The following is a 23229-nucleotide window of genomic DNA, read 5'->3' as shown; positions in this document are numbered from 1 at the left end:
ATTAATGACTGTGGTGCATCAGAGGCCTAGTTGCAGTGAAAGGGAACGGCCGTGTTTTTGCATGTGAATGCATAGTTACCGTACTTTATCTTATCATATGCATAATTATTTGTGCTTTCATTTCACATAGAAGTACCAAGCCCAACTGAAGAAAAACATATGGAAAATGGAGTTCTGGTCGGTGAACGGAATGAGAAAAGTTTACATCGGTACGTTTTGGAATTTCTATAAGCGGCTTCAAGTTTTAGATTTGTTGCGCTGATTTCAGATGGAGCTGAAATAGTCAGAATATGGACCATGATATCTAGGTTGTCCATAAAGGGTTTGTCCACTACTCTACATCCTATGTTTTACCCCAGTAAAATAACACACTCACCTGCTGTTCAAGCAGCGTTGGCACGCGCTCTCCCGGGGATCATGTGGCATTATGTCGCGCAATTCCTGCAGTCAGTCTGCACTGGCGTCACTCTCCTATGGACGTAATTGACATCCTGAGGAAGAGAGGAGCTGCAGATCTCACTTTTTCTGGATGTCTTGATTTGCCTGAAGGAGGTGAAAGAGGAGGGCAGCGCTGATTGGCTGCAGGGAATATGTCACTCTATTCCTGGGAGAGCCAGTGCTGACCAGCGCCAACACCCAAGGTGAGCATAGGTGGTGGTGTTCTACTGGGGGGGGGACATACGAATTCAGAAGGGGTTGTCCCAGTAGTTGACACCTTCTTTAGGTTCTGTCCATGCACTGCATCTGTTATTATTAGCCCCCTCCTAATCCTCTAATAAAACAACTTCTGCCTTAGAATGTTACAAACCCACATACCTTCCAAGACATGTGCATGATCAACAGGTATCGATCTGTCCTGTTCATTAGATAAGGATATCAGCAGAACCCCTGAAAATCATACACGCTTCTTGTCAGGTACTGAATGTGTGGTTATGGCATCCGTGGCCGGTGCAGAACAGCAGCACCAGACCAACCCCTTTAATGAGTGCACCTTTTTCTATTAGACAGTTGAGCGCATCCTCTGATACAAAGTCCGGTCAGCAGAACAGCACGGCCGATCTCCAGAAATCGGGCAAAGACGACTGGAAGCTGACCGAAGCTGACAAGGCAAAAACAGGCAGAGTAAGTGAGCACGGTGTTCTCTCCATCCACTTTTTACTGTCACTGATGCAGTACAAGTTTTATCTGAGAAGTTTCCACCATGTTTCTTGTTTTCTGCCGCAGGTTAAACTGGTTGTGTTTTGGGAATACATGAAAGCCATCGGTCTCTTTCTTTCCTTCCTGAGTGTCATTCTGTTCCTGTGTAATCACGTGTCTTCCTTGGCCTCCAACTACTGGCTCAGTTTGTGGACTGATGATACTGTGGTCAATGGCACGCAGCAGCACACCAAAATGCGACTGAGCGTCTATGGAGCCCTGGGGATGTCACAAGGTTCGGATGGGTTTCTTTCTCATCCACTGTTTGAGTAGGGAAGGGAATGTATTTGGTTGATAACTGGGCTTTGTTTTACACCTCACTGTAAAGCTTTATTCCCACTTGGATAGGAGTCGAGTTGCAGAATGTCAATAGTAACAGCGCCATCGAGAAGCATTGTAGAGGGAGGAAGCTCCCTCTCTCCTCCCATTGCTCAGCGCGATCGCTTTGTGCCGATGGGCTCCATGAAAACCCCTGGCAAAAAGATGGCTTCGGGATAACCCAGGGACGGTGGCCAGTTACTCCTGCTCAGAGCAGGAGCAGACACTTCTACCAGTGTGAGAGATGCAGATCTAATGCTCTGCAATGCAGAAGCATTGTATAGAATTAGATCAGGGCAGGGAAAGTTGATGAACTATCCTGGGATAGAGCAAAGAAGTTAAAGTTTAAAAAAAAAAAAAAAAAAAAAAAATAATTCCCAAAATAAAGAAAAATATTAATCCAATAAATACATTTATTTATGTAAAAATAAACAAAAGTACACATATTTGGTATTCCAAAACAAAGAAAGGAGTACAAAAAGCTGTTTATAGAAGATTATAAAAATTTACAATTTCTCCTACGCCTCATTGTGGGACACAGACAGTGGGTGTTATCCTGCTTGCCACTAGGAGGACACAAAGTAAACCAGAAAAAAAGGTAACTCCTCCCCTGCAGTATACACCCTCTCGCTGGATGAGATATCTCCAGTTCATGCTTAGAGTCTGTAGGAGGCACTTGGGTCTGGTTTCAGACCCCACCGTTTTTTGTTTTTTGTTTTTTTTTTGAAATTTTCTGTAAATTTTTTTTTTATTTTTTAATTACCGGAGTGAAGGGGGCAACGGTTCCTTTCTATGGCCCGCTCTCCCCCGAACCAACAACAGGCAAGCACGCGGAGTATACCTCCCCGTACACTTTTCTTTGACGGAAAGCATAGAAGAGGGTTCTTCACGGTAAGAGCAGTGAGGCTCTGGAATTCTCTTCCTGAGGAAGTGGTGATGGCCAACTCACTGACTGAATTTAAGAAAGGAATGGATGCTTTTCTTGTGAGTAACAGTATAGAAGGTTACATATAACAGAATATTATAGGTAGATGGTTGACCCAGCTTAGGGGAAGGAATTTTTTTCCCTATGGAGAAAATTGGCTTCTACTCTGTGGGTTTTTTGCCTTCCCCAGGATCAACAATGCAGAACAGCTGCACTAAAAATAGGCTGAACTAGATGGACATAAGGTCTTCCTTCAGCCTTCAAAACTATGTTACTATGTTTGGGGCTGATTCCTCTAGCAGTATTGGCGATGATCCTTACGACCGGAGTCCGGTAATCCTCGGATATGAGGGCAGGCGCTCGGAATAGAGGAGACTGGACAGCGCTTACGTAGGCCCTGAATCAGCCCCATAGCTCTCCATCCCCCTATCATAGGGAGGATCGATTGAGCATGGCCCTTTAAAAACTCCTCCAGCTCTGCTACATCAGCCTAGGAGGATGAGAGCCTGCATGGATGGCTGGACAGTGCTGCGCACTGGAGTTGAGGTATGGGGTCGGGTCCTGGCCCCCGGGGGGGGAAGCGCTGACGTAGCGTCAGCTGCAGTGCACCGGCCCCCCCCCCCCTCGCCGCCCACTAGGGCCGCCCCGCCTACCGCGGGTAGGCTCAAAAATTTAGCCCCTGGCTTTTCCGGCCTACTAGGCCGCAATTTGAATAGTGCCACCCACGCTATTATCGCCGCCTTGGCGCCTCTCATCCCTGACGAGACGCGCAATTCTACTCTCAGGGGGCCATATCTTTTTACCTCAGCCTGCTCTGGACACGAGCTGTGAGGCGAACATTCTGCCGGATACCGGGTGACACCGCAGGGCCACCGCTATTCCTCCCGGGGGACACAGCATAGGACCGGGTAAGCTGCATCTGCCCTCAGATTAAAGCTTAACCCTTTCCCGGCACGTTCCCTGCAGCAGACTCTGCCGTTAACCCTTTCAGGAGCGCTATGTCTCAATCTAAGGAGGCTAAACGGGTTGCTAAAAAGCACACTGCGTTTTTTACCGTGTGTACCACTTGCAAGTCTGCCTTACCCAGTGCACAGACTAATCTGTGACCCGGCCTGCGCTCAATCGCCCCTCGCCGCTGCTGCTGACGGGCCTCCTGCGTTTAGTACCCCTGAATGGGCTGCGTCCCTGTCAGTCGGTGGAGTCTCTGATCCAGGTTATATTCTCCCTCCGGGAGGACTCTTTAAGCCAGAAGGCGTCCTTACCCCCCGAGGAAGGCTCTGGCATCGGCCGGGAACCGTCCACCAGCAGAGGCCGTACTCGTTCTAGGGATGGGCAGGTCTCTAGAAAGCGGACCCATGACGCGTCCCCTAGTCCCGTTCGCGCCTCTGCATCTGCGACTCCTGTCTCTCGCTCTCTCCTGGAGTTCTCAGAGAGCACGACTCTGAATTCGAATCTGACACGTCAGCCCCTCAGAATCCCCCAACTGATCAAGAGTCTCTTGATTCTCTTATAGAATCAGTCAACAGGATTCTGAAGTTGGAGGCGGAAAATATTCCCGCTCCAGCACACCCTATCTCACTTAAGAAAACCAAGCGTGTGCGCAGGTTATTTACCAGCCATCCGGACTTTAAGCAAATTGTCCAGAAACATAGGGATCGTCCGCATAAGCGGTTCAAAGGGCAAAAGTCTACTCAGGCTAAATACCCTTTTGATCCAGACCTAATGAAGGATTGGTTACAGTCCCCTCCGGTGGACCCTTCTGTATCGCGTCTTGCTTCAAAAATGCTTCTATCCGTTTCTGAGGGTTTCTCAATCAGAAACCTCTCCGATCGTCAGATTGACTACCTTGCCCGTTCAGTTTTTGAGGCTTCAGGAGCAGTGCTTTTTCCATCTTTCGCGGCAATTTGGGTCACTAAGGCAATGGCCGCTTGGGCAGAAGTCTTGATTACTTCCTTCCAGGGCACCAATCTTCCTCCGGAGGCAACCATGGTCGCCAGGCAGATAATTCACGCAGCGGACTTTGTAGTGGATGCCTCTTTTGATGCCGCCAATTGCGCTGCTCAAACTGCCGCTAATGCGATCTCCATTAGAAGAGCCCTATGGCTCCGCGACTGGCGGGCGGATGCCACATCTAAAAGATCGTTGACTTCTCTCCCCTTTCAAACGGGTCATCCTTTTGGAGGGAAACTGGATCAGCTCATTTATGATGCTACCGGGGGAAAAAGTAAATTTCATCCTCAACAAAAGGCTGTTCGGGCATTTCGCAACCAACAGCCGACGCGCTTTCGATCTCTTCGCAACAACTCCGGTTGGTCCTCCTCTACCTTCTCTTCCGGATCAGGTCCGTCTCCGCGCGGAGACAGAGGTTCCCAGGTCTCATACAAACCTAACCGCTCTTGGAAGCCTAGGGCTTCTGGATCCAGGGGAGCCAGATCTCATAGATCTACCCAATGACTTGTTGCGGTATCCGGCGGACGCTGACAGAGTAGGCGGTCGCCTTCTTTCCTTTAGCCACACCTGGCTCGCGGTCGTCCATGACAAGTGGGTCAGGGAGCTGGTGTCCTCTGGATACAAGATAGTTTTCCTTCCTCCCTCCCCCCCCCCCCCCCAAGGGAAAGACTAGACTCCTTTCGGGATGTTCAGGCTCTCTTAAGGGACGGAGTCGTCATTCCGGTACCTCATCACAAAAGGTTCAGAGGATTTTATTCAAACCTTTTTGTGGTTCCAAAGAAGGACTGGACGATGCGATCCATTCTGGATCTCAAACTGTTAAATCAGTGTGTCATGGTTCGGCGATTCCGAATGGAATCTCTCCGATCAGTTGTCGCTTCCATGGGGAAAAAGGAGAGTTCCTAGCATCCATCGATTTTGAGTATTGCTGTTGCCTTATATGGCGGTATTAAACATTTGTCTCTTCTGGTGGTTTTACATATTTGGTGTTGCGGTGTCCGGAATGACATGACCTATAAAACTGTCCCAAAAGCTAACTCCTTCTGTGAACACCAAATAAAAGGCAAAAAATGATGCTTTATCATAATGCAGAACAAAAAGTGGAATAAAATGCAATAAAAAAAAAAAACACAATTAACGAACTGCTGTTTTATGTTTATCCTGCCTCACAAATATCGAGTTAGAAAGTGATCAAAAAATGTCATGTGCCTGAAAATGGTACCAATAAAAAGTCAGCTCGACCCGCAAAAAAACAAGCCATCAAGTGACTCTCTGGGACAAAATATGGAAAAAATTATAGCTTTCAAAATATAGCGATGCAAAAACTATTTTTCACAATAAAAAGCATCTTTTAGTGTGTGACAGCAGCCAAGCAAAAACCTGCTATAAATCTTGTATTGCTGTAATTGCACCGACCTGAAGAATAAAATCGTTGAGTGTTTACATTGGGGTTTCCGTGTAAATCTCTAAAATATGTGATTCAGACGGAAGATTCCCTGCAATGAGGCAGATGGAGGCACTGTGGACTTCATAGGACCTGTGATCCAGCGATGTCCGTCTGTTCAGACGAAAATACAATTGTCAACCACAGTCTTGGGCGCCTCTGAGAAGGACCATGCTGAACAGAGGCTAGACTGAGTCCAGAGTAATTCTGCTGCCTCATTATAGTGAATGAATGCCTCCAGGATTTCATCAGAATCACACCACGCAGAGATTTAGATGGAAACCCCAAAGCGTAGAGCGCCGGATAAATGTAATCCCAAACGTTATGTAAAGTGTTACCAATGAAAGCTTCAACTCAATCTACAAAAAAAGCAAGTCCCCACTCAGATCTGTCATCTGTTAACGGAAATATAAGGGGCTTCCACGCTGCTGGTAGTACGAGGCCTGTAGAAAAGCACCATGGCTTCTTTGCAGCCCCCCCCGCCAAAAAAAAGAAACCCAGCGAATTCTGCGATCCCAAATGCCCCGCTCCCTTCTGAGCCCAAAAGTTTGCCTAAACCACATTTAGCGTCCACATGTTTGGTATTTCTGAAGCGGTAAGAACCCTCCTAATTTACGGGTTCATGTCTCCAGAAGACGAGCTGGGCACTAACATTCACTATTGCCTGTTTCTGTAAAACGCCCATGGAGTCAAAATAGTCACTACATCTGTAGATTCCCGAAGGGGGTATAATCTTAAAAATGAGGTCAATTGTGGGGGGATTCCACTCTTTTAGCACTTGGGGGCTGTATATGGAGTGCTCAAACTATTCTAGGAACATCTGCGCTCCAGAAGGCAAATGGCGCTCTGTCCCTCCCAAGTCTCTCCGTGCGGCTAAGCAGTACTGTACAGCCACATATGGAGTACGGTATTTCCATGTTCAGCAGAAATTATGGGACAAAAGTTGTAAAATTCTGTGAAGCCCCTGAGGAGTTCAAGGTGCTTGCCACACATCTAGATAAATTTCTAGAGGAGGTCTAGTTTCCAAAATGGTGTCAAATGTGGGGGGTTTCCACTGTATAGGCACATCAGGGGCTCTCCAAATGCAACATGGCATCCGCTAATGATTCCAGTCAACTGGCGCCCCTTCCTTTCCGAACTTTTCCATGCTCCCAAACAGTAGTTTTCCCCCCACAAAAGACATATCTGTGTACTCTGGAGAAATTGCACAACAAATTTTGGAGTCCATTTTCTCTTGTAAAAAGACATTTTTGGGTCAAAGGTAAACTTTTTGTGAAATAGTTTCATTTTATCCTTCCAAAAAAAAAAAAAAATTGCTGCTCAAGCAGGTTTTAACCCTTAACATACTAATAATAATTTTTTTTTGTGCAAAAATTGTGCCAATGAAAAGTAGACACGTGGGAAATGTTATTTATTAACAATTTTGTGGCAGAATTTTTATGACCTTAAATCAAAGAGTTAAGTTTGAAAATTGCAACATTTTCAAACTTTTTGGCAAATTTCAGATTTTTTTTTTTTTTTCACAGATGCAAGTCACATAAAATAATTGTAAAATTTGGCCCCGTCATGAAGGTGAAATCAGGCTCGGGGTGCAGACGTTAAAGGGATATTTGAAAATGGAAGGTTTTTTTTTTTTTTTTGCAAAAATTTCGGCGAATGAAAAAAAGGTTTTGTTCACATGAATGGGGTTATTTATGCAATTATAAAAATGATTTTGTTTTTACTATTGGGCATATATGAACAAGGTCTTTTTGTGGCAGGTATCGCTGTCTTTGGATACTCAACAACTGTCTCACTAGGGGGTGTCCTTGCCTCCCGCTATCTCCACATGGACTTGCTCCACAATGTCCTCCGCTTTCCTATGGGATTCTTTGAACGGACACCAAGCGGGAATCTTGTAAATCGTTTCTCCAAGGAGATTGACACGATTGACTCCACGATTCCACAGATTATCAAGATGTTCATGGGATCACTATTCAATGTGATCGGAGCGTGCATCATCATTCTCCTGGCAACCCCAATAGTCGCAGTGATGATTCCACCATTGGGTCTGCTCTACTTCTTTGTACAGGCGAGTACTGGTCAGCGATGATGAATGTCTTTGGTAGAACCATTTCTTCTAATGTTCCTTTTTTTTTTTTTTTTTTTTCTTTTTTTTTTTTCCCTTTCCGTTTTTAGAGGTTTTATGTAGCAACGTCACGACAGCTGAAGAGATTGGAGTCAGTAAGCCGATCTCCAGTTTATTCCCACTTCAATGAGACACTATTAGGTGCCAGTGTCATCCGGGCATTTGGGGAGCAGAAACAGTTCATCCAGATTAGCGACTTCAGAGTGGACGAGAATCAGAGGGCATATTACCCCAGCATTGTCTCCAACCGGTATGTCCGAACAGCTGTTCTCTAAGCTATGTGCACCCAGTAGTGGTGAGCGAGCGTGCTGGGATAAGGTGTTATCTGAGCATGCTCGGGTGCTAACAGAGGGTCTTTGGCATGCTTGAATAGTATGTTCAAGTCCCCACGGCTGCATGTTTTGTGGCTGTTTGAGAGCCAGAACACATGCGGGGATTGCCTGACGGCCTTGAGACATGCAGCTACAGAACTGGAACATATTTCTTTATCGCTTCAGCTTACCAATTCACAGCCCTTCCTTTTGGCCTAGCCTCGGCTCCCCAGGTCTTTACAAAGGTCATGGCAGCCGTCATGGCCATCCTTTGCCGAGGCTAGGCCAAAGGGAAAGGCTGTGAATTGGTAACCTGTGTCCCCCCAATGAAGGCTTCAAGAAAGAGATTTTACGGTAAGAACCAAAAATCCCTCTTTTTTGAGCACGCCGGTCACTCAGCACCCGAGCAAGGTGGATAACACCTCTAAGCACGTTCGCTCATCACTAGCGCACAATCTTTTTGCAGAGTTTTCGGAGAAGAATCTGAGCAGAGCCTCCAGGTTTTTGAGTAAGGTTTTCTGCACATTTGGAACTCTGATCTATATGAGAACAGGGGTCCACTTTCCTGTCTGATAAGGTGGCCGCTGTATCGAGAAGACTGAACTTGGAGGTGGACGCGCTTCTGCGTGGCTCTCTTCGCCGTAGGGGTTGTCAACTTTTGGGAACAAAATATTTGCATGTATTTCGGGCTTTAAAATCACTTTTGCAATTGGGTTTTATGAAATCTGTAATACGCAGTAGTCCGCAATATGCTGGATGTATGTGCTGTATGTAACGAACAATGTTGGTGGTGTTCTGGCCGGTCACGCTCGCTCAGACATTAGTTTGATAAAAGAAAGCTGCCGCCCTGCGCTCTTGTTACGTCACTAGCTACGGGCTCTGGTCGAGGCAAAAAAGGATTGTTAATGTTCCTATCCAACGCTTTTCGTCCTCCATCAGAAATCACTGAGCGGTAATGCTCATCAGCCTATTCATGTCTATCACGGGAGCTTTAGTGCATGGTAACATTGATTATAGTGAGCACAGTTTTTATGCACATGGGTGAGAAGTGTCAGCCTATGCGTTTTAAACATCAGTTTATAAGGGGCAGCGCTAGTGCATTTATTTTACTTAATTAAATCTTTGCCCCGTTTGTGCCAGGAAACAAAGAAACATTCAACCAGTCTGTGGTCATAAATCAACTGCAAGGAGCTCAGAAAGACCAGACCTAGTAGACTGCGTCTAGGTGCTCGCCTCCAGTAGGTATACACACCCTAAAATGATGTACGTCTGAGTGCACAATCGCTCTCTCAGCACCAGTGTAGTCTATGGCCTTGTCGGCACATACACCCAAATCTCGTTTTGAGGGGGGTTCGGACGCAAGCCCCGACGGAGCTACTGAACTGGTGCTTAAATGCAATGTGAAAGCACCTGATGAGTTACAAACTCTGAGAACAAAGTCACCGATGGCTTCTCGGATGACTCATTCCGCAGCTAGGAGTAGACAGTGTAAAACATTTTATCAAAAGCAATTGCAAAAAAAGAAATAATTTTAGCCCCAAATACAAGAATTTAAGTAAAAAAAGAAAATGTTTCCAAACGTGGACAACCCGTCTAACGTCAGTGGAAGGAACAGTCTTTTGCCGTGCTCCTTCTTAGATTAATAGACTAGAGTCGTGAATGAGCCTCCTGCAGAATTATATTATACCGTGTATTCAATTATGATTTCCTAATTTGTTTTTTAAAAAATGAATCTGTCAGCAGATTATTGCTTCCTCGTTTGACAGCAGCCTGATGTAGGAAAAGAGACCCTGATTCCAGCAATGTATCACTTAGTTTACTAGGTGCAGAGGTTGTGACAGTTTTTAGATGTAGCAGAGCTCAGGAAGCTAGCCCCGACCCACACCACAGCTTACTGTGTACATTGTACAGTCATGGCCAAAAGTTTAGAGAATGACACAAATAATTTTTACAAAGTCTACTGCTTCATTTTTTCTAATGGCAATTTGCATATACTCCAGAATGTTATAAAGAGTGATCAGCTTAACAGCAATTACTTGCAAAGTCAATATTTGCCTAGAAAATGAACTTTATCCCCCAAAACACATTTCAACATCATTGCAGCCCTGCCTTAAAAGGACCAGCTAACATCGTTTCAGTGATTGCTCCATTAACACAGGTGTGGGTGTTGATGAGGACAGGGCTGGAGATCAATCTGTCATGATTAAGTAAGAATGACACCACTGGACACTTTAAAAGGAGGCTGGTGCTTGGCATCATTGTTTCTCTTCTGTTAACCATGGTTATCTCTAAAGAAACACGTGCAGTCATCATTGCACTGCACAAAAATGGCCTAACAGGGAAGAGTATCGCAGCTAGAAAGATTGCACCTCAGTCAACAATCTATCGCATCATCAAAAACTTCAAGGAGAGAGGTTCCCTTGTTGCCAAAAAGGCTCCAGGACGCCCAAGAAAGACCAGCAAGCGCCAGGACCGTCTCTTAAAAGTGTTTCAGCTGCGGGATCGGGCTACCAGCAGTGCAGAGCTTGCTCAGGAATGGCAGCAGGCAGGTGTGAGTGCATCTGCACACACTGTGAGGCGGAGACTCTTGGAGCAAGGCCTGGTCTCAAGGAGGGCAGCAAAGAAGCCACTTCTCTCCAAAAAAAAACATCATGGACAGACTGATATTCTGCAAGAGGTACAGGGAGTGGACTGCTGAGGACTGGGGTAAAGTCATTTTCTCTGATGAATCCCCTTTTTGATTGTTTGGGACATCTGGAAAATGGCTTATTCGGAGAAGACCAGGTGAGCGCTACCACCAGTCTTGTCTCATGCCAACTGTCAAGCATCCTGAAACCATTCATGTGTGGGGTTGCTTCTCAGCCAAGGGAATGGGCTCTCTCTCAGTCTTGCCTAAAAACACAGCCATGAATAAAGAATGGTACCAGAATGTCCTCCAAGAGCAACTTCTCCCCACCGTCCAAGAGCAGTTTGGCGATCAACAATGCCTTTTTCAACATGATGGAGCACCTTGCCATAAAGCAAAGGTGATAACTAAATGGTTCAGGGAACAAAACATAGAGATTTTGGGACCATGGCCTGGAAACTCCCCAGATCTTAATCCCATTGAGAACTTGTGGTCAATCATAAAGAGACAGGTGGACAAACAAAAACCTTCAAATTCAGACAAAATTAAAAGCATTGATTTTGCAAGAATGAACTGCTATCAGTCAGGATTTGATCCAAAAGTTGATTGAGAGCATGCCAGGGAGAATTGCTGAGGTCCTGAAGAAGGGTCAACACTGCAAATATTGACTTGCTGCATTAACTCATTCTAACTGTCAATATAACCTTTTGTTACTCATAATATGATTGCAATTATATTTCTGTATGTGATAAAAACATCTGATAAAAACCAGAGGCCAGCAGATCATGTGAAAATATAATTGTGTCATTCTCAAAACTTTTGGCCATGACTGTATAGTGACAGTGTGCTGCTAGTCAGTTCTGGACCAGGATTCACAAGGACATCTGTCCAGCTGTGATAATCTCCTGCTGATAAAACACCCATTGTATTGAAACAGCACACTGCCTAATAAGTGACACATTGCTGAATTCGGTGTCTCATCCCTTACCTCATGCTGTCCTCAGATTAAATAACTAAAACTTGGTGTCCTATTTCCTTTAAAAATACCTATATTCAGCTCTGTACCGTCTTCTCTGTTCTCAGGTGGCTGGCGATAAGACTGGAATTTGTAGGAAACTGTATAGTCCTCTTTGCCTCCCTGTTTGCTGTCATATCGAGGTTTACGCTCAGCCCTGGATTAGTCGGACTCTCCGTTTCTTATGCTTTACAGGTAAAACCATTACAATCGCTTCTGCCATACAGTTCGGCTTTATTGGAGAAGTCCATTCTATACAAAATATATTTGGAGCATATATTGAAATGATTGTCAGTACAGGCAGGTTATCTGTAGGCTTTCTTAAAGAATTCCTAAGTCAGTACACCCTGTGCTAGATGGCTAGTGTGGGGAATAGATAGCTCAGCTGCGATCTTTGCTTTGGCACAAGCGTGTGGCTATGAAGTCACTTCAGCAGACTAGCAAGTTCCACATGAATATGGACACGGCATATTTATTGTGCACACTTTTTATTCAATGTTACACATGCCAAACATGAAATAAAACATCTAAGGCCGTCTGGCCACTAACTAACAATAGCAGGCTAACTATAAAATAAACCTATATAACAGCAAACAAGTCCATGTAATCTTACTGTGTCAGCTCCCAGCTCAGCAGACGAGAGAGACTGAGAGCTCCCAGCTCCTCCTGATTATATCAGCTGGACCAGTCAGGAAACCAAAACCTGGATTAAATAAGTGGAGGGGGAACTACCAGTCCTTTCCATGCTGATCACTAAGGAAACCAGGACTGGATTACAGTGAAATAAACTGGCTTCATCATCAGTACAGGGAGACATATGAAATGAAACGGGGAGAAATATACCTGTTTCTCGTTCGCCTTATTGGGGGACACAGAGACCATGGGTGTATGCTGCTGCCACTAGGAGGCTGACACTATGCACAAAAAAAGGTTAGCCCCTCCTCCGCCGTATACACCCCACCGACCGGCAGGAAGTTCCTCAGTTTAGCTTCGTGTCAGTAGGAGGTGGACACGGGTCTTTCATTAGACCCATATCTACCTCGATGTGCGTCGTTTCTTTTCAGGTTTTTTCCGGAGGGATACAGTGTGAATAGTCACATCTGTAGTCCCACAAAGAGACTGAGTACGGCGTGTACTGCCACCCCGTATCCTCATAAGTCTACAGCAGGACCAAGACCCCTAACATGGATGTGGCGTTCCAGATGGTCCTCGCTCCCCGTCTCCCACCCACTCGCCTACCAGAGCCGGTCGGTCGGTTGAGGCGCAGGATACTCTCCTTGAAACAGTACGCTGGTTGAAACAGATCAGGAGGGTAAGTATGAGACCTGAGTCCCATTCTCCCCTGCGGATTCCACGCCAGGCCACTCCATGGATTCTTCGGCAGCGGTCGCTGTGACAGTGCTGCGACGCCTCCGCGTCGTCTCCAGGCGGCCGCTGCAGCTATTTAGGCCCTGGCTGGTTATCGGACAGCTCTCTCTCCCCCCCCCCCCCCCCCCCCCCCCCGCCGGGTCCTAGCTGTCCTCAGTAGCGGCCACCGCGGCGGTTCTGCGCCGCCCTGTGCTGACAGGCGGCCGCCTCTTCTAATCCAGGCCCCGGCTTCATCTGGGGCCTTGTCCGGCGTCGCGGCCACGCCCCCTGCCTCCATTCTCGGGCGGGCTTCCCTCCCGCCCGCTCTAAGCCCGCCCACGGCCTTCTCCCCTCAGGTTGAGCGTCCCGGAGGCGGCGCCGTCCCTCCCACCCTACCATCTTAGCGGGCGGCACCATTTTTATCATCGGCGCCTAGCCCCGCCTACCTCCCTCCTCTGCATCTGCAGTAAAGCGCGCGCTTCCTGCTCGGCTCCTCTCTGGCTGCCGCCATTTTCGCAGCCTGTCAGCCGGACGCTGTTCCCTCAGCCGTGCCCCTGCAAACCGGACGAACCGTGCATCTCCATTTATTGGAAGCTGCGATAGGACACCGGACCGTGAGTAACTCTGCATACTGCAGACTGACACCCTCCTCTTCCTCCTGTCCCCCAACCTTCCGGCAAGGCTTCAGTGACTGTCCGTCAGTATGTCTAATTCTAAGTCTGACTGCGCTCGTCCCCCTGCCTCCTCTGGCACCTTAGTCAAGTACTTTGCGTGCTCTTCTTGCAATCGCAAACTTCCCTCAGGTCAGTCCACTCCCCTCTGCCTGGACTGTAGCAATCCAATCCAGCCCGACGCCGCTCAGGAGCCATCCATAGCCCCAGTGGTGAGTGAGCCCCCCATGCCGGGCTGGGCCTCCTCTCTATCACAGTCAGTGGCAGACCTCACCAAGGTGTCTCAGTCCCTAGTAGCGTTCTGGACAAGTTGCCCTTGGGAGCTTCGGCGGGACCCAGCATGTCTCAGGACGTCCCATCTGAGCCAGCCAGCGGCAGTCGCAAGAGGCCCAGGCAGGACCTCCAGGCGGAGTCCTCCCCTCGTCCTACCTCACCCCATAGTCCCCAGCAGTCTCCCTCTCGGGCCTCCTCTCCCGAGTCAGGCGAAGCGCTTTCGGAATCGGAAGGGGTCTTAGAGCTGGATTCGGACCAGGATGCGAACATGAAGGTTACGGTGCAAAACCTCATTGCCGCGATTCACCATACCTTCGACATCGCTGACGCCCCTGCGAAATCCTCAGATCAGGAGGTTTCGTTCAGACGGGCGGAAACACCATCCAGGGTGTTTCCCTTCCATTCTGAGTTTGGAAAGATTTTTACAAAGGAGAGAGAAGATCCGACCAGATGCTTTCAAAGAGGAAAGCGTCTCGGCGTGCTGTACCCGTTTGCTAAAGAGCTCACGGACAACTGGGCCGCTTCTCCCTCGGTGGACCCTCCCGTGTCCAGACTTTCTAATAATACGGTCCTTCCGCTGTCAGGTGTGGCGTCTCTAAAAGATTCTAATGATAGGATCATAGAGTCTCTAGCAAAATCTGCCTTCGAAGCGGCATCAGCAGCGGTATGTCCAGTCTTTGCTTCTTCTTGGGCAGCAAAGGCCATATCCACTTGGGCAGACGACCTTCGGCAGGGCATTCTGGATAAGGCACGACCAGAGCATTTGGCTGATCTCGCCAATCAGATTTCCCATGCGGGGGATTATCTGCTTTCTGCCTCCTTGGATGCCGCATCTTGCGCAGTTCAGGCGTCAAGTAACATCGTGGCAATCCAACGTACAATTTGGCTCAAGGCCTGGCAGGCGGACTTGTCCTCTAAAAAGTCTCTGACCAATCTGCCTTTTCAGGGAGTGCGTCTCTTCGGATCACAATTGGATCAGATTATTAAGGACGCTACCGGAGGTACGAGTTCTCTTCTCCCCTCCAAGCCTCGCAGACCTCCTCCAAGGCGTCAGTTTCGTCCCTTTCGGACTTTCCGCCGTTTCAATACTGCGGAAAACCCTTCCAACCAGCAAAGGCCACAGGCACGTCAGGAAAGAAAGAAGGTTTCCTTCAGGCCCACTCCGTCCTGGCGGTCCCACTCTTCCCAGGGAAGACCGTCTAGATCTGGACGGTCTACATCCGCATGACTACCATCGGTCTCCCGTGGGTCCCTTCCAATTGGGAGGTCGACTTCTTTTCTTCAGCGACGTCTGGCTCGCCTCAGTAGAGGACGCTTGGGTCAGAGAGGTTGTATCAACAGGATACAAAATAGAGTTCATTTCTCTTCCACGGGATCGCTTCTTCCAATCCCGTCCGCCGAGGGATCCGGCCTTGGTCCCGGAGTTCGGTTCGGCAATCACCTCTCTTCTCAGTTCCGGGGTGATTGTGCCCGTTCCCGAATCGGAACGCTTCACAGGGTTTTATTCAAACCTGTTTGTGGTGCCGAAAAAGGACGGGGCAGTTCGGCCCATCTTGGATCTCAAGTTACTCAACAAGAGAGTTCGCCTTCGCCACTTCCGGATGGAGTCAGTACGCTCGGTAATTGCTTCCATGGAGGAGCAGGAATTCATGGGTTCCATAGACATCCAAGATGCCTATCTACATGTGCCCATATTTCCCGGACATCAGAAGTTCCTGCGGTTTGCGATTCACCACGAACATTACCAGTTCGTCGCGCTTCCTTTCGGGCTCGCCACCGCTCCCAGAGTCTTCACGAAGATTATGGCGGCGTTGATGGCCTTGTTGAGGATCAGAGGTCTCGTTCTTTTTCCGTACCTCGACGATATCCTGATCAAGGCTCCCTCCTTTCAACAGGCCTGCCTAAGTGTGGCGATCGTTCTAGACACCCTGTCCAGTTTTGGGTGGATTGTCAACCGGAAAAAGTCCTGTCTGGTCCCTACTCAACGCCTTGTGTTTCTGGGCCTTCTGTTCGACACTCGTCGGTCAAGGGTATTTCTCCCACAAGACAAGATCCTTTCCCTGCAGCAGGGCGTGCGATCATTACAGATCACACGATTTCCATCCCTCAGGACAGCCATGAGGGTCCTGGGGAAGATGGTGGCAGCGATAGAGGCAGTTCCCTTTGCCCAATTTCACGCCAGGCCACTCCAGCAGGCCATTTTGTCCAGGTGGAACAGGTCGGCTCTGTCTCTGGATCGTCCGGTTCGCCTTTCATGCCGGATCAAGCGGTCTCTCAACTGGTGGTTGACGTCTCCCCTCATTCTCTTGGGGCGGTCTTTTCTTCCCGTTCACTGGCAGATTGTCACTACGGACGCCAGCCTCATCGGCTGGGGTGCAGTGTTCCGCAATCACACTGTTCAGGGTCGATGGTCGACTCAGGAATCAGCTCTGCAGATCAATGTCCTAGAGATACGAGCGATCCATCTAGCCCTCGTCCACTGGGAAAGGCGCCTCAAGGGCCTGCCTGTCAGGATTCAGACAGACAATGCCACAGCGGTGGCGTATATCAACCGCCAAGGGGGGACACGGAGTGTCTCAGCTCTGGCGGAAGTGTCCAGAATTCTTCAATGAGCAGAGACCTTTGTTCCAACGATTTCCGCGGTTCACATTCCCGGCGTGGACAACTGGGCCGCCGATTTCCTCAGCCGCGAGGGTCTCGCGGCAGGGGAATGGTCCCTACATCCGGAGGTGTTTCATCTGCTCTGCCGTCGGTGGGGAACTCCGGATGTAGACCTCATGGCATCTCGCCTCAACAGGAAAGTCCCACAATTCGTGTCCAGGTCTCGGGACCCTCTGGCAGTGGGCGCCGACGCTCTGGCCGTCCCTTGGTCACAGTTTGAGCTCCCCTACCTGTTCCCTCCTCTGCCTCTTCTTCCCAAGTTGTTGAAGAAAATCAAAGCAGAGGGGATTCCAGTCATCCTCTTCGCCCCGAATTGGCCCAGAAGGTCTTGGTTCGCGGACATTGTCAACCTTCTCGCGGACGCCCCCTGGAAGCTTCCCGACAGGGCAGATCTGCTGTCTCAAGGCCCGATTTGCCACCCCAATTCTCGGTCGCTCAATTTAATGGCGTGGCTGTTGAGACCGAGGTTTTGAGACGGGCAGGATTCTCTGATCGGGTAATTCATACCATGATCCGCGCCAGAAAGCTGCCTTCTTCGAAGATCTATTACCGTACTTGGAAAGCCTATTTCTCCTGGTGTGAGACCAATGACATCGCGCCCTTGGTTTTTTCGCTCCCTTCTATTCTGGCGTTTCTGCAGGCAGGGCTGGATGCGGGGCTTGCTCTCAGTTCCTTGAAGGGTCAAGTTTCGGCACTGTCCATTTTATTTCAGAAAATGCTGGCCTCCCGGCCCCAGGTCAAAACCTTCCTCCAGGGTGTGGCTCACACGGTTCCTCCGTACCGAGCGCCCGTGGATCCTTGGGATCTTAATTTGGTTCTTCAGGTGCTGCAGGGTCCTCCTTTTGAACCTCTCAGGGACGTTTCCCTTTCCCTCCTTTCTTGGAAAGTGGCCTTTCTGGTGGCCATTACCTCCATCCGGCGCGTGTCGGAATTAGCAGCACTTTCTTGCCGCTCTCCTTTTTTGGTCCTTCATCAGGACAAGGTAGTTCTGCGGCCTCCGCCCTCTTTTCTTCCGAAGGTGGTATCTTCGTTTCACCTCAATGAGGACATTGTTCTGCCATCCTTCTGCCCGAGCCCAGCTCACCCTCGGGAACGGTCCTTGAACAAGCTGGACCTAGTCAGGGCATTGAGAGTCTATCTAGCCCGGACGACTTCCTTGCGGAAGTCAGACTCTCTGTTCATCATTCCTGACGGGGCGAGGAAAGGTCACCCAGCCTCAAAGGCCACTATTGCGCGCTGGATCAGATCGGCAATTTTGGAGGCATACCGGGTCAAGCATCGAGTGGCCCCTCCAGGGGTCAGAGCGCACTCTACTCGGGAGGTGGGTGCCTCCTGGGCGGTGCGCCACAGAGCTTCCGCGCTGCAGCTTTGCAAGGCTGCAACGTGGTCATCGGTTCACACCTTTGTGAAATTCTACAGGGTCCACACCTACGCTTCGGCGGATGCCAGCCTAGGTAGAAGGATTCTGCAAGCTGCGGTGGCGAGTCCACTGGCCTGATGGAGGTTTGTTTCCCACCCCAGGGACTGCTTTGGGACGTCCCATGGTCTCTGTGTCCCCCAATAAGGCGAACGAGAAAACAGGATTTTTTGGGTTGCTTACCGTAAAATCTGTTTCTCGGAGCCTTCATTGGGGGACACGGCACCCTCCCATGTTCTACAACTCCTGTTCTTATGTTTGTCGGTTTGTTACAGTTGAGTTGTTTGTTCTGTTCTCAATCTATTCTGTTACTTCTCCTACTGCTTTCTCACTAACTGAGGAACTTCCTGCCGGTCGGTGGGGTGTATACGGCGGAGGAGGGGCTAACCTTTTATTGTGCATAGTGTCAGCCTCCTAGTGGCAGCAGCATACACCCATGGTCTCGGTGTCCCCCAATGAAGGCTCCGAGAAACAGATTTTACGGTAAGCAACCCAAAAAATCCTGTTTTTCTAGTACCTCTCCCCTTGGCACCTCACACTAGATAAAGCCTTTTCTCCCTGTTGGCGAGCAATTTGGTCCTTTTACCTGGAGTACACAATAGGCTTCCAATGTTTTGTTATCTCGCAGGAGGATTTCTTCTCCAGAAAGGCAGTTTTGTACCAGGATTACACATAGCTGTGATGACCAGGCACCCAGATAATCCTATACAGCTTGTTTATTGTTATTTTGTTCTAATAAACTTCTTAGCTGACGGCAGACCTCTGCAGGATGGCTCAAATGTAATGTGAACAGAGCCTTAGATGTGGCGCTAATATGGTAAGATTAAGTCCTGCCAGTACATTGAGTTCCGAGTTTCCAAACGCATGAGATAAGATTCCTGATACAAATGAACCAATGAGTGTATTGCTATTTCTACCCTCTAAGACTTCAGTTTTGGTAAGTTATTTATGGTCCTAACAATCGGACGATTGCAGTGTTCTAAAGGTTCAAAATATATAGTTACACATTAATATATTCCAACCTGTTACAATGATATATGCTATTTAAAATATGATTTAATACAGTTATGTGAAAGTGTTTGCCCCCCTTCCTGATTTCTTAATCTTTTGCATGTTTGTCATACTTAAATGTTTTAGATCACAAAACAAATTGAAATATTAGACAAAGATAACACAACTAATTACAAAATGCAGTTTTTAAATCAAGGTGTTTATTATTATTAAGGAGAAAAGAAATCCAAACCTACAGGGCCCTGTGTGTGAAAAAGTGATTGCCCCTCCCCTACCTTTAAAACATAAATTAACTGTGGTTTATCACATATTTGGGAAGCTGAATTCAAATTGCCTAGCCACCCCCCAGGCCTGAATACTGCCACACCTGTTCTCAGTCAAGAAATCGCTCAAATAGGACCTGCCTGACAAAGTGAAGCATACGAAAAGATCATCAAAAGCTAGACATCATGCTGCGATCTAAAAAGATTCTGGAAAACAATTAGAAACAAAATAATTGAGATCTATCAGTCTGGAAAAGGTTATAAAGCCATTTGTCAAGCTTTTGGGACTCCAGCGAACCACAGCGAGAGCCATAATCCACAAATGGTGAAAACATGGAACAGTGGTGAACCTTCCCAGGAGTGGCCAGACGACCAAAATTACCCCCAAGAGCACAGAGACGACTCATCCAAGAAGTCATAAAAGATCCCACAACAACATCCAAAAAACTGCAGCCCTCGTTTGCCTCAGTTAAGGTCATGACTCACCTCAGTTAAGGTGTCCATGACTCCACCAAAAGAAAGACTGAGCAAAAATGGCCTGCATGTCACAGTTCCTAGACTAAAACCATTGCTGAGCAATAAGAACATAACGGTTCGTCTTGGGTTTGCTAGAAAACATCTTGATGTTACCCAATACTCTGTGGACTTACGAGACAAAAGTTGAACTTTTTGCAAGGAGGATGTCCCATTACATCTGGTATAGAAGAGACGCAGAATTTTAGAAAAGAAAGACATCATACCATCTGTAAAACATGGTGGTGATAGTGTGATATTCTGAGGCTGTTTTGCTGCTTCAGGACCTGGAAGATTTGCAGTGGTAATTGGAACCATGAATTCGTCTATCAAAGAATCCTGTAAGAGAATGTCCGGCCATCTGTTTGTGACCTCAGGCTGAATCGCACTTGGGTTATGCAGCAGGACAATGATCTAGAGCACATCAGCAAGTCAATCTCTGAATGGGTTAAGAAAAACCTAAGACTTTGGAAAGATCTAGTGAAAATCCTGCCTTTAATCCTATTGAGATGCTGTGGCTTGACCTTAAAAAGGTGGTTCATGTACAGAAACTCCCAATGTGGCTGAATTACAACAATTCTGCAAAGATGAGTGGGTCAAAATTCCTCCTGAACGTTGTAAAAGACTTGTTGCTGCTGCTAAGAGTGTCCCATCCAGTTATTGAGAGGCAATCGCTTTTTCACGCAGGGCCCTGTAGGTTTGGATTTCTTTTTCCCTTAATACCTTCATTTAAAAACTGCATTTTGTGACTACTTGTTATCTTTGTCTAACATTTTTGTTTGATTTGTGTTACAAACATGCAAAAGAATAGGAAATCAGGAAGGAGGCAAACACTTTTACACAACTTTTTTGTAATGGTATTCTAAATGGACATCTGTTAATATTGGTAACCTAATCAGATGCATATCTTGTTTAATGTTTATGTTCATTCTGAAGTATTATTCAATAAAGAGTTTAAAAAAAAAGGGACACTACAGCCGGAATTGCTGTCCAAGAGAATGTAATATGCACTGAAGAGAGAAGAAAATTGCATTTAAAGGGATTCTGTTACCCTGATTCCAGCCATGTTTCACTTACTTGGCTGCTTGCTGTAGTATTGGTAAAATCCGTTTTCCCTGCTGCAGATCTAGCAGTTCTCAGAATGCTGAGCTCTGTATAAACCCGCCCACCCCACTGATTGGCAGCTTTATGTGCACTGTCCATGGGCAGAAAGCTGCCAATCAGTGGTGTGGGCAGCATTCATGTATGCAAGATTCTGCCGATATGCCTTACACAGCCACCGCTCCAGGGAACATGTTTGGCGAGCCACCACTTACGAGGTTACTAAACTGGGTTTGTACTGATGAGCTTATTTACGGAGCCAGCTTAATTCCAAAAGTAGAGCGGAGCCCTTTTATAAGAATCTATGTACCAAACCCTCTCCGTATCCCCCTCATTACTCATAAACATGTCTTGGAAATTATGATTTTTTTTTTTTTTTTTTTTTTCAATATTTTTTCCTAGGTGACAACATACTTGAACTGGTTGGTAAGAATGTCCTCAGAACTGGAGACCAATATTGTGGCGGTGGAGAGAGTAAAGGAATATGCAGATCTGGAGCAGGAGGTAAAGTGCGCCGACTACATTACTTTGTTGCCTGATTCAGCAGTAAGGTTGTTTTTCTTCTTTAGCCTCCACAACTTTTACTTTATAGCTGGACAAAGAAAGCTGATTGATCTTTTTGTGAAATCGGATCAGTTTTAAAGTGCAACAAGTTTTTCATAAATTTTGAAATTAATCAAGTTATTTGTGTAACTGATCCCTTTCAAACCCTGACAATGATCCACTGCGCCACTGGCTGAGCTTGCCCTGCAGGGTGTGACTAAGTGGCCACCTAGTTTTAATTAGAGCCTGTGATAGTGAGGATAGGCTTGGCCATTAGTGTAGCCACTGGCTGCCTCGCCAGGGCAGTCCCGGAACTGCAGCAGCTGCCTGAAGAGTCAGAGGCAGAACACTAGATACAGAGGGTAAAGACACAGACTTGGTCAGACAGTCCATGGGCAGGGGCAGGCAGCATGGGATCAGAATATGAATCCGAGGTCCGCAGCAGAGAGATCAGACAGAATGATTAAACAAGCGGGGTCAGTGACAGGAGAGACTAAACAAGGAAAACACATTGACAAGGAATTAGAAGCCTGCAAACTAGAACCTGAGTTTCAGCAAGGTGTGGAGGGAGAAGCTGCGTAATGTTTTCTCTGTTGGCCGGGTATAAGCCAGGGAAGGAAAACTCTGCAGGAATTTAACCCTGTTGTGTTCTGCTGGGTCTGGCAGTGCCTCGCTATAGCCAGGTGGAGACAGCAGGATGTTTAGGTTCCGCCAAACAGTTACAAAAAGTTCAGTTACCAGAACTGGACCCGAACCCGGATCCCATTCACTTGAATGGGGGGCCCGAACATCCAGTGTTCACCACGCGGTCATGTGTATGACAGCGCGACAAACACCGCTTCTGATTAGTAGTAAAATCATCACGACCTGTCAGACAGCCGCGGTTCCCATGCTAGCGAAAGACAGTGAGCGCTCAGCTGTGATCGGAGATATAAAATTTACCTCTGGTCACTGTTGTCAGCTGATGGTACTACTGCAACCCACACCGTTTTTTTTTGTTTTTTTTTTTAAATTTATTTACAGTTCAGGAGCCAGCTGATGATTACTCCCATCAGCCGCTCCTGCTCTCCCTGTTTAGCAGCAGCAAGCATTGGCTGATTGGGAGAAGTAGTCACATCAGCCGACACCAGTGACCGTGGGGTAAACTTTATACCTCCGATCATAGCTGCAGGCTCGTGCTGTCATTTAACAGTGTGGGAACCACGGCTCTGACTGGCGGGGATTTTTTTTTTTTTATCTTTACAGCTCAGAAGTGGTGTTTTGCTTACGGACTCCAAACTTTACTGTTCGGGTTCACCCATCTCTACTCTCCATTGTATGATCCATGTGGTTGCTGTAAAGCAGATCTGTTTGCTGTTAACAGCCGCACAGGCATGAACAGATGGAAAAAAAAAAGTCTGTTTTATTTGGAAAAAAATGTATGATAAATTATTTTTCTTTGATAAAAGAACTTCGTGGTTTCTTTTGGTTATATACTCGTATACAATGTTTATCTTTTTATACTGGTAACACAAG

The 23229-nt window shown here is 47.4% G+C and overlaps 1 protein-coding gene across 1 annotated transcript in view; it reads left to right on the top strand.

The window, feature by feature from the left end:
* The window catches only part of ABCC1 (ATP binding cassette subfamily C member 1 (ABCC1 blood group)), a 154091-nt gene that overhangs the window by 96465 nt on the left and 34397 nt on the right, over positions 1 to 23229 (top strand). The window contains exons 20-26 of the mRNA XM_073542907.1: positions 131 to 209; positions 1005 to 1122; positions 1225 to 1432; positions 7595 to 7905; positions 8013 to 8212; positions 11983 to 12109; positions 21574 to 21675. Of these exons, the coding sequence (XP_073399008.1) occupies positions 131 to 209; positions 1005 to 1122; positions 1225 to 1432; positions 7595 to 7905; positions 8013 to 8212; positions 11983 to 12109; positions 21574 to 21675 (1145 nt within the window). The remainder of the gene's footprint in view (positions 1 to 130; positions 210 to 1004; positions 1123 to 1224; positions 1433 to 7594; positions 7906 to 8012; positions 8213 to 11982; positions 12110 to 21573; positions 21676 to 23229) is intronic.

Source organism: Dendrobates tinctorius, unplaced genomic scaffold (assembly GCF_039654945.1).
Source record: "Dendrobates tinctorius isolate UK_male_01 unplaced genomic scaffold, ASM3965494v1 ptg000129l, whole genome shotgun sequence".
NCBI classification, from domain to species: Eukaryota; Metazoa; Chordata; class Amphibia; order Anura; family Dendrobatidae; genus Dendrobates; species Dendrobates tinctorius.
This window is presented reverse-complemented; position numbering and strand designations above follow the sequence as displayed.